Source organism: Camponotus vicinus, unplaced genomic scaffold, assembly GCF_025532165.1.
Source record: "Camponotus vicinus isolate PSW18456_S1 unplaced genomic scaffold, iyCamVici1.0 SCAF_4, whole genome shotgun sequence".
Lineage (NCBI taxonomy): Eukaryota > Metazoa > Arthropoda > Insecta > Hymenoptera > Formicidae > Camponotus > Camponotus vicinus.
Genome location: NW_028141976.1, coordinates 7,357,144 through 7,369,223, shown reverse-complemented (window position 1 = coordinate 7,369,223; position 12,080 = coordinate 7,357,144). Strand labels below are relative to the sequence as shown.

Here is a 12,080-nt window from a genome sequence, read left to right as displayed (position 1 = left end):
TTGTGTTATATTTGAACAAATTTCACCAATATTTGATAAATATTGACAATCTTTTTTGGACATTATTCGTTTTATTTCCCGTCTCTCGGCCTGACGTTTTGCCTTTTTTTCTCGTTTATTACATTGATATTCTTCTTCTTCTTCAATCGATCGAACTATCTTTCTTCGAGGCATAATTATTGAAATAATAAACGTTAAAGCTAACCTTAATTCAAAGCCAATTATAATTAAACGATCTAAATTAAAACTAATTTTATTTCTGTAATAAAAAGATTTCTTTCAATTCAACAATAGAAAATTAGAGTTAATTATAATTTAAGTTAAAATCAATTTTAATTTAAATCAAAGCCAATTTTAAATAAATAGTCTAAATCAAAACCAATTTTATTTCAAGTCAAAACTTATTTGAATCCAAATCAAAGTCAATTTTATTCCAAATATCCAAGCCAATTTCAATCCAAGTCAATGTCAATTTCAATCTAAGTCAAAGCCAATTTCAATCCAAGTCAAAGCCAATTTCAATCAAAGTTAAAACCAATTTCAATTCAAATTAAATTTTAATTCAAGGTAAAGCAAATTTCAATATAAGTCAAGACAATTTTAATTCAAATCAAAATCCATATAAATTCAGGCTTCAAAATCAATTTCAATTCAACAATTTAAGTTAAAACTAATTATAATTAAATAGTTCAAGTTAAAGTCAATTTTAATTTGAATCAAATCTACTGTCAAATCTGATTAAAGTCAATTTTATATCAAGTCAATTTCAATATAAGTCAAAACCAATTTCAATCAATTTTAACACTTAATTTTATTTCAATAATCTAAATCGAAATTAATTTTAATTTCAACAATTAAAAAATTGGAGGTGATTTATGATTTTAATTCAATAATTAAAAATTAAAATTAACTTTATTTTAATAATTCAAATCAAAATTAATTGTACTTTATAATAATCCTAATAAAAGCTACTTTATTCAACAATTAAAAATTTAAATCACTTTTACAAAAAAATTTTAATTAAAGTCAATATTTTATTTAATAATAAAACTTAAAAAATAAAATTAATTTCGATCAAACAATTTAAATTATGATTTAATGTAAAAATAAAAAAATATAGTTAATTTTAATTCAAAGTATTTAACAAAAATTAAACTAAACTAAAATTAACTTAATTTTAATAAAATTCAAATCAATAAAATAGAATATACAGGGTGTCCTAGACCACCCGTACACCCCTTTCCTTTCAAAAACTAAGCATTTTAGAGAAAAATGTTTCAGACAAAAGTTATTTGGTTTCGAGGAGGCCATAAGATGGTACCATTGGTTTGACCTTGAAGTGTCATTTGAAGGTCACGTGAAGGTCACTTCAATTTTTTTAAATGGAATACCCTATATATTTTTGCACATTCTTGTAGCTCATCTCGAGAGCTTTCCAAAACACTATAATTAAGTTAGTTTTCATTAAGTACTTTCCGAGTTATGAGGCCTGAAGTAATTTCTTAATTTTACGTAAATCATAAAATATCTTGTAAAATATTCATTTTTCGATTATCTTACCTTAATACTTTTATGCACAAAATAATGAGAGGAATCAATTGGTGTAAAAAAACACATAGTTGTTTCGAAGAAAAAATATGTAATTGTTAATTGCAAATTACATTTTTCTTTTTCGAAACAATTATGTGTTTTCTTTACACCAATTGATTCCTCTCATTATTTTGTATAGAAAAGTATTAAGGTTAGATAATTGAAAAATGAATATTTTACAAGATATTTTACGGTTTATGTAAAATTAAGAAATGATTTCAAGCCTTATAACTCAAAAAGTACTTGAGGGAAAAATATTTTACTATAGCGTTTTGGAAAGTTCTCGAGATAAGCTACAAGAATATGCAATAAAAAATGAGAGTTCCATTTAAGAAATTAACGGTGACCTTCACGTGACCTTCAGGTGACTCTTTAAGGTCAAATTAATGATACCATCTTATGTCCCCCTTGGAACCATACAACTTTTGTCTGAAACATTTTTTCGTATCTTTTAAACTTTACGAGATATTTCAATGTCTCAAGATAAAAAACTCACCCTGTATACATATAGATATGTATACATAAATTATGTATATGTATGTATGTATGTATGTATTATTTGTATAATTTCTTATATATTATTTTTTAAAATAAATGTAAATGATTAATATTTATTTCTTTTGTTTCAGGAAAGGCGAGAAAGTTATAAAAAGTGACAAAATAAATAGTAGAAAAAGAGGAAAAGAAGAAGGAAGTGTGAAGAAAGAAAATTATTTGAGAAAACTTTTTATATTGTTATTTTAATTTAATTACAATTAGTATTTTATATTTAATTATATTTTAATTTTATTGTATTATAATATATTTCATTATATTGTATTTATAAAAATTTAATTAATATTTAATTTTATTACAGTGGTATTATTAATTATTATATATTGTAATTTATTTTATTTTTTTATGTATGTGTAATTAATAAATAAATAATATTATTCAGAAGTATTGATATTATTATTAATAATAATTATGATATTGATGATAATCGATGATATGAATGATATATAAATGATGATACTGATGATATAAACTATTATAATATTGACGATAACAACAATGATAACGATAATAATGATAATGAAGATGATGATAATGATGATAACAAAATAATAATTTTAACAATAACTATAATAACCATAATAATTAACTTATTTATGTAAGCTAATTTATTTAAAGTGAGAAAAACAGCAGCAACTTTATTAATTCTTTGAGTGTTGTATCGACGTCGATCCATATTTGGTTTTAAAGTAAATGATAATTGTAACTCCGATATATGTATATTCGTCAGATTCCATTCCTAAAGAGAATATTAATTTTTATTTTAAATTGAATTTAATCTAATAATAATAATAATTTATAAGTAATAATAATATTTAAATAATAATAAAATAATAATAATAATAATATATTATTAATATAATAATAGTATGTAGATTATTTAAATAGTAAAAGATATTTCAATAGTAAAAATTTTTTGTATAAATTATTTTCTCTTTATTAATATTTATTAATAACATTACGTGTATATATTTAAGATCTCATATATAGTATATTAATATAGAAAATTCTTATAAAATGACAAGACGTAAAATTGTACGTACATTAGAAGAAAGAAAAGAATTTTTACAATGACATCGAGAAAAAAGAAGGGAGAATCAACGACGCCATCGTGAAAATAACAAATTAGTTGAAAATTCTTCAAAAAAGTCAAATCAACAAACTATTTGTATTGCTGGTACATCAAATGATAATCGTGTAATAGAATTAGATTGGGAAATTGAAGAAAATCCTTTAAGTGTTAGATCAACATTACAATCATCTGTAGAATATCAAACTCGTTATCGATCACGGCAGAAAAAACAACCTCGTTTAAATAATATTAGTACACTATCACTTACTGATGTAATTGAATATTATATTGGTCCTATGGATGTGTATTGTATTCATTGTAATGCAAAACACTTTGCAGCTGAAATAGTTTCTAATAGAGGATATTCATTTCATGATTGTTGTAATCATGGTGCAGTATCTGTGCAACCTTTGCCTGAATTTCCTCAATTCATTCGTAGTTTATTTGATGGTAGTCACATAAAATCTAATAATTTTTTTCAAAATATTCGTAGTTATAACAGTTCATTTTCATTTGCCTCATTTAACGCTAATTTAATTAACTTTCAAGGTAGACGACCTGGTCCATATTGTTTTAAAATACAAGGACAGATTTATTATCAAATTAATAAAGCATTATATGCTGCACAAAACGAAAGTCCTACTTATGGCCAACTTTTTATCGTAGATTCAAATAAAGCAATAAATCATCGTCTTAATCAAAATTCATACATAGATTTTGAAATTGTACAAAACCTTGAACAAATAATGCGGGAATTTAATGTATTTGCTCAGTCTTATCAAATGATGGGTGAAGAATTAGAAAAGCAACGACGTTTAGAAATGGAATCTGGTGAATTATTACCGGAATTACAATTATCGTTTACTTTAAGATCAAATATGGATCGACGTCGATACAATGCTCAAAGAACTAATGAAGTTGCTGCTGTTTTTTATACAACTGCTGATGGAGAAATTCCAGACTCATACGTTACTGTATGTAATAAAAATATTAAAAGTTTACAAAAAGTTAGTATTATGGATCCCAATGTTGAACCATGGGTATATCCTTTATTTTATCCACACGGCACTCAAGGATAGCATCGTGATTTAAAAAAATTAAATAGTAATAGACGAATAACTAGAGGACAATATATTAAATACCGTATAGCTATTCGCGATGAATTTAATGGTTTTTTATTAGGACGTCGTTTATTTCAGCAGTGGCTTGTAGACAGTTATGTAAAAATTGAAAAACATAGAATTGATTATTGTAAAAATCATCAAAAAAGAATTACGTAGTGAAACATATCAAGGTTGAAGAGATTATTTACAAATTACAGCGAATAACTTAAATGGGCGTATTGGAAAAATGGTCATACTTCCTTCCACATTTATTGGATCGCCACGTAATATGTTACAAAATTATCAAGATGCAATGGCAATTGTTAGTAAATTTGATAAACCAGATCTTTTCATTACCATGACTTGCAATCCAAAATGACGTGAAATTGAGGAAAATCTTTTACCCGGTCAACAAGCTTGTGATAGACCTGACATATGTGCTCGTGTTTTTAACATTAAAAAGGATTATTTAATTGATTTGATTGTTAAGCAAAAGTTTTTTGGTGAAGTAGCAGCGTTTGTATACGTTATTGAATTTCAAAAACGTGGGTTGCCACATGTTCATATACTGATTACATTAAAATATAATTTTAAAATAACAACTCCGCAAATCGTTGATAAATTTATTTCTGCTGAAATTCCTGATTCATGTGAAAATCAAATCTTACATGATATAGTTATGAGACATATGATTCATGGACCTTGTAGCGATTGGTGTTTAATAGATGGACATTGTTCGAAACATTATCCGAAACCTTTTCTCGAAGAAACTAGAATGGATGAAGATGCTTATCCTTATTATCGTCGACGAAATAATGGAAGAAATTTTGAACGTCCTGGTGAATATGTAGTTGATAATCGTTATGTTGTTCCATATTGTCCTACTTTATCAATTATATTCAATTATCAATTATCAATTATTTAATAGTCATATAAATGTTGAAGTAGTTTCAAGTATTAAATCAGTTAAATATCTATATAAATATATTTATAAAGGACATGATGTTGCTGCTATAACTATTGAACCAATAACAGAAAGTGTTGTTATTGATCATGATGAGATACATAATTATATCGAAGCTCGTTATGTTGGATCTGTTGAAGCTAGCTGGCGTATTCTTGGTAAAAAACTACAAGATAAAAGTCACGCTATAATACGTTTACCAGTTCATCTTCCTAATGAGCAAAATATTATAATTGAAAATGAAAACATTGACAATGCAATGACTTCTGCTTTAGATCAAGTTACTATGTTAATAGATTATTTTTCATTAAACTTACGCGATGAAGAAGCAAAACAGTATTTGTATATAGAAATTCCAAGTTATTATACATTTAAAAAAGAGAAAATTAATGGTAAAAATGTATCACGTTGGGTCAAACGTAAAAGTCATTATAATTGTATAGGACGAATGTATTCCGTTAGTCCAACACAAATAGAATTATTTCATTTACGATTATTGTTACTCACAGTAAAAGGGGCTACAAGTTTTAACGATTTAAGAACTGTAAATGGAGAAGTTTGTCAATCATTTTCAGCAGCATGTTTAGCTTTAGGTTTGATTGAAGATGATGATGAGTGGAAAAGAGCTATAAATGAAGCTGTTGGATGGATGATGCCACGACAACTTCGTAGATTATTTGTACGTATATTATTACATTGTCAACCATTACATCCTGAAGAGTTGTGGGAAAACTTTAAAATAGCAATGTCTGAGGATTATATTCGATATTTTGGTACGTTACAGGGACAAAAAAAAGCATATGTACAAATTAATAGTATGCTTCGTAGTGAAGGTAAAAGTTTTGTTGATTTTCCACAAATGGAACAACTAACAGAAAATGAAGAAGAAGAGGATTGCATGGCATTTGAAGAAGCTATGGAAATAGGTACCAAACAATATAAACAATTAAATAATAAGCAGAAAGAGATCGTCGATCTTATATTAAATGAATTAGAAAATAATATTATCTCTAATAATTGTTTTTATATTGATGGTCCAGGTGGATCAGGTAAAACATATATATATACAACTATCTATTATGTAGCAGAGAGAAGAATGAGAGGTGTCATGGCCCGCTTTTAGGTGATCCCTGAAAGCGATACGCCCTCTGTGGACCTTAAAAACGTGCACCTAAACTACGAAGCCAAGGTGCACGAATGTTCTCAGAGGGTAACATATAAGGTGCACAATTTCTGGTTCTGTTCCGTGCTATGTGCACAAAATGACGGTAGCACCAGTGCTGTATAGCAAGACGCTTACGTATATTAAATAAATTTTTAATGAATTTTGTATGACTCTCTCTCTCTCTCTCATATATATATATATATATATAGAAATTTATTCATTATATGATTACAACACTTGAAAATAAGATATTTTATTAGGCTATTAATAAATAATTTATATATTTACAGAGAGAAAGTTTGATATTATTTTTAATGTAAAACGCGTACACATTTCTTAAGAATAAAAGTTCTAAATAATAAAGATGTATGTGTGTATATATATATATATATATGTGGGTGGGGGTATGTGTGGTATGTACGTATGTATGTACGTATATATGCATAAAAGCGATGCGAGAGTTACGTGAGGAAGCGAGAAGGACGAGTGAAATAAGAGCGAACGAGATAGAAATAGCACGAGCAACGAGGACTCGAGCTCGAGAATCAGATTTTTCTTGCGCGCTATTATTTTCCTCTCGCTCGCATCTATTACTGTCTCGTTCGCTCCTATTACTGTCTCGCTCACTCCTATTACTGTCTCGCTCACTCCTATTATTGTCTCGCTCGTTCTTGTTACTGTTTCGCTCGCTCTCGATTCTTGGGTCCGCTTATTTTTCCGAGCTGTCTATCACGATTGTCAAGTGTGACAGAGAAAGTAAGACCATGAGTAGAGAGCGAGCGAGATGACCTATCATCAAAGAGTTCCGAAGTCTCTTACAATCGGTTTCTTCGCTTCCTCTCCATTCGCAATTCACGAAAATGTAAACATCTTATAAAATAAAAATTGAAACTTTTATTTTTAATTTCATCGGTTTGAAAGTAATTTTAATGAATTAAAGAGATTTTTGCGATTAAAATGATATCAAACACGACGTAAATCGGGTAATTTTTAATTAGTCTGATAATAAAAATTTTATAATTATATTTTATAATTATATTTAATTAAATTTATGCGATTTATATCGTGTTTGATATTATTTTAATCTTAAAATTCTCATTATTCAATTAAAATTACTTTCAAATGAATAAAAAATGCATTTAATTTTTTGACATATATTCGTGAATATTATAAATGAAGTCTCATGTAAGAAACTTCGGAATCTGCGACATCGGGAATTTTTTCATTATTTATAATAATACACGACTTTAAATTGCCATAAAATAAAAACTAAAGCTTTGATATTTTATTTGATCTTTTTGATTAAAAGGGATTAATGAAATTTTTAAAATTGAAAATTATTCTAATAAAATATTGGGTTTAATGTGATTTCAATCGTAAAAATCAATGTGTACATGTATATAATAAAACTCTTAATTTCTCATAATTATAGTTTTATTTTAATAAATTAATAGTGTCTAATTTAAACTATAATTTTGAAAATAAGACTACATTGTATAAAATGTTGCATTGTACTTTACTTAATTTATCTTACTGAACATAACTTTAGAATTAATTTGATTTTTACGATTGAAATCACATTAAACTCAATATTTTATTAGAATAATTTTCAATTTCAAAAATTTCATTAATCCCTTTTAATCAAAAAGATCAAATAAAATATCAAAGCTTTAGTTTTTATTTTATGGCAATTTAAAGTCGTATATTATTATAAATAATGAAAAAATTCCCGATGTCGCAGATTCCGAAGTTTTTTACACGAGACTTCATTTATAATATTCACGAATATATGTCAAAAAATTAAATGCATTTTTTATTCATTTGAAAGTAATTTTAATGGAATAATGAGAATTTTGAGATTAAAATAATATCAAACACGATATAAATCGCATAAATTTAGTTAAATATAATTATAAAATTTTTATTATCAGACTAATTAAAAATTACCCGATTTACGTCGTGTTTGATATCATTTTAATCGCAAAAATCTCTTTAATTCATTAAAATTACTTTCAAACCGATGAAATTAAAAATAAAAGTTTCAATTTTTATTTTATAAGATGTTTACATTTTCGTGAATTGCGAATGGATAGAGGAAGCGAAGAAACCGATTGTAAGAGACTTCGGAACTCTTTGATGATAGGTCATCTCGCTCGCTCTCTACTCATGGTCTTGCTTTCTCTGTCACACTTGGCAGTCGTGATAGATAGCCCGGAATGATAAGCGGACCCAAGAATCGAGAGCGAGTGAAACAGCAACAAGAACGAGCGAGACAATAATAGGAGCGAGCGAGACAGTAATAGGAGCGAGCGAGAGGAAAATAATAGCGCGCAAGAAAAATCCGATTCTCGAGCTCGAGTCCTCGTTGCTCGTACTATTTCTATCTTGCTCGCTCCTATTACTATCTCGCTCGCTTCTGTTATTGTTTCACTCGCTCTTACGTACTCATATACTGTCATGTTCATCTCGTTATCAAGCCTGCCGCTGGCAAGCGGCCGATGGCAAATTGTGACAAATAAATAAGTTAATCATTTTAAGATATATTTATAAGGGTATGCGAGTAATTTTAATGGAATAATAAAAATTTTGCGATTAAAATAACATCAAACACGGTATCAATCGGATAAATGTATTTAAATATATATAATCAAAATGTTTATTATCAGACTAATTAAAAATTATCCGATTTTTATTTTATAAGATCTTTACATTCGCGAGGAAGCCGAGTCCGCTTATCTTTACGACCTGTCAAGTGCGAGAGCGACAGCGAAACCGCGAGTCGAGAGCGAGCGAGATGACCTATCATCAAAGAATTCCGAAGTCTCTTACAATCGGCTTCTTCACTTCCTCTATCCATTCGCAATTTACGAGATTATAAAGTAAAAGCTGAAACTTGTATTTTTTATTTTATCGATATGAAAGTAATTTTAATGAATTATTGAGATTTTTGCGATTAAAATGATATCAAACACGACGTAAATCGGATAATTTTTAATTGGTCTGATAATAAAAATTTTGATTATATATTTAACTACGTTTATCCGATTGATACCGTGTTTGTTATTTTAATCGCAAAATTTTCATTATTCCATTAAAATTAGTTCTATACCCTTATAAATATATCTTAAAATAATTAACTTATTTATTTGTCATAATTTGTCATCGGCCGCTTGCCAGCGGCAGATTTGATAACGAGATGAGCATGACAGTATATGAGTACGTAAGAGCGAGTGAAACAATAACAGAAGCGAGCGAGATAGTAATAGGAGCGAGCGAGAGAGAAATAGTATGCCAGGCTGCAAGAAAGACTCTATTTCCAAGTCTTCGTTGCTCGTGCTATTGCTATCTCGTTCGCTCTTATTGCCATTTCGCTCTCTCTTATTACCTTCTCGCTTGCTCACATAACTCGTATACGCTATACACGCACACACACACACACACACACACACACACACACACACACACACACACACACACACACACACACACACACACATATATGTATATAAAACTTTGCTCACTTGAAATATCTACGCTATTTTTACAGATATGAAAAAATTGTAATTACGAAAATTGTACGATTAAAAGGACCATGATATGCTAGTAATATTGTTTTCGTAAGTGGAAGCGTTTTAGAAATTTCAAGATTATTTTCATATTTTTTAATGGAACCATCCTAATTTTTTTATATAAATCGATTCTTCGCAATATTCCGTGTAAAAAGTTATAAAGATAGTATAGTCAAAAATTGAACAGTTAACGAGATATTTGACTCTTTAAGTTGACATAATTTTATATAAATTATAAAATATCTGATAAAATGTTCATTTTTCGATTATTTTACTTTAATAATTTTATGTATAGAATAGTAAGAGGAATCAGTTAATGTAAAAAAAACATATAATTGTTCTTAAGAAAAAATATGTCGCTGCTCATTGCAAATTCATATATCAAAAAAAAAATTATATATATATATATATATATATATATATATATATATATATATATATAGAGAGAGAGAGAGAGAGAGAGAGAGTGTGAGAGGATCGCAAATTCGTCATTTCTCATTTATATTAAAATTTATTTGATATTGTAAGCACCTTGCTATACAGCACTGGTGCTACCGACATTTTGTGCACATAGCACGGAATAGAACCAAAAATTGTGCACCTTATATGTTACCCTCTGAGAACATTCGTGCACCTTGGCTTCGTAGTTTAGGTGCACGTTTTTAAGGTCCACAGAGGGCGTATCGCTTTCAGGGATCACCTAAAAGCGGGCCATGACACCTCTCATTCTTCTCTCTGTATGTAGCTAGAATTAAAAATAAACGTGTATGTACAATGGCATTTACAGGTATTACAGCTACATTATTACCTTTTGGAAAAACAGTCCATAAGATATTTGGATTACCAGTTCCATTATTTGCTGATTCATCATCAACTATTAAAATCCAATCAAAAGAAGCTCAATATTTAAAAGAAATTGATATTTTTATTTGGGATGAAGCACCAATGGCACCACGATATGCTTTAGAAATAATGGACCGAACATTGCGTGATATTATGAATAATGATATTCCTTTCGGTGGAAAAATTGTTTTATTAGGTGGTGATTTTAGACAACTTTTGCCTATTAAAGTACATGCTACTCGAAGTGAAATTGTAAATCTTTCTATTAAGTTTAGTTCTCTTTGGAAACATTTCGTAAAATTCTTTTTAATACAAAATATGAGAGTTCTTCCAGAAGAAATTGAATTTGTAAAATTTTTATTGAATGTTGGAGATGGTACATTAAATGATCTTAATGATAATATACAAATTCCTGAATGTTGTATAGCATCTATTAACGCTGATATTGTGGAAGATATGTATGGTGATTTAATAAGAAAAAAAGAATTTGTTAAAATGTCTAAATGTGCCATACTTTCTGCAAGAAATATTGATGTAGATGAAATTAATAAGAAAGTTGTGGAATTATTAGATATAAATGAAGAACGAATTTATACAAGTGTAGATACTGTCGTGAATAATGACAATGGTGACATGAGTGAAGCATTGTTACCAGAATATTTAAATAGTTTATCTCCATCGTCTCTTCCTCCTCATGAATTGCGTTTAAAACCAAATTGTATTATTATGTTAATTAGAAATTTAAGTATCAATGAAGGTCTTTGTAATGGCACTAGATTAATGATTATAGAGCTTAAAGATCATTTATTAAAATGTAAGATTTTAACAGGTGACAAAATAGGAGACATTGTTTTTTTGAATCGTATAACGTTATATTGCGAAAATGTATTTCCATTTACTTTTTCTAGGAGACAATTTCCAATAAAATTAGCTTTTGCCATGACGATTAATAAATCACAAGGACACACGTTTGATAGAATTGGATTAGATCTTCGCAAAGATGTTTTTAATCATGGACAACTTTATGTTGCTTTTTCGCGAGTTCGTTCTTGGCAAGCATTAAAAGTTTATCTTGGTAATCAACGAAATAACAAATTTGTTAAAAATTATGTATATAAAGAAATTTATATTTAATTTTTTATTTATTAAATGTGAAAAAAACACAATTTTGTTAAAGTAATAATAATAATAATAATTTGTTCAGGGAATATATAAAAAT

General features: G+C 27.8%; 2 protein-coding genes across 2 annotated transcripts; both read left to right on the top strand.

Moving 5' to 3' along the window:
• The first annotated feature begins 3,963 nt into the window (after positions 1 to 3,963).
• LOC145969952 (uncharacterized) lies at positions 3,964 to 4,296 on the top strand. Its single transcript, XM_083096293.1, has one exon. The coding sequence runs from the start codon at positions 3,964 to 3,966 to the stop codon at positions 4,294 to 4,296; it is 333 nt and encodes a 110-aa protein (XP_082952419.1).
• Positions 4,297 to 4,999: 703 nt separating this feature from the next.
• Positions 5,000 to 11,786, top strand: LOC145969951 (uncharacterized). The gene is made up of 6 exons (XM_083096292.1): positions 5,000 to 5,159; positions 5,317 to 6,210; positions 6,325 to 6,333; positions 10,806 to 11,105; positions 11,196 to 11,690; positions 11,770 to 11,786. Exons 1-6 carry the CDS (start codon positions 5,000 to 5,002, stop codon positions 11,784 to 11,786), a joined length of 1,875 nt encoding a protein of 624 aa, XP_082952418.1.
• The last annotated feature ends 294 nt before the right edge of the window (positions 11,787 to 12,080 follow it).

Coding starts and splice junctions, on each gene's coding strand:
- LOC145969952 (XM_083096293.1), top strand. CDS start 3,964: ATGCGGGAATTTAATGTATTTGCTCAGTCTTATCAAATGATGGGTGAA.
- LOC145969951 (XM_083096292.1), top strand. CDS start 5,000: ATGAGACATATGATTCATGGACCTTGTAGCGATTGGTGTTTAATAGAT. Junction 5,160..5,316: donor AAGAAATTTTGAACGTCCTG/GTGAATATGTAG, acceptor ATATTTATAAAG/GACATGATGTTGCTGCTATA. Junction 11,106..11,195: donor TAAAGTACATGCTACTCGAA/GTGAAATTGTAA, acceptor GAGTTCTTCCAG/AAGAAATTGAATTTGTAAAA.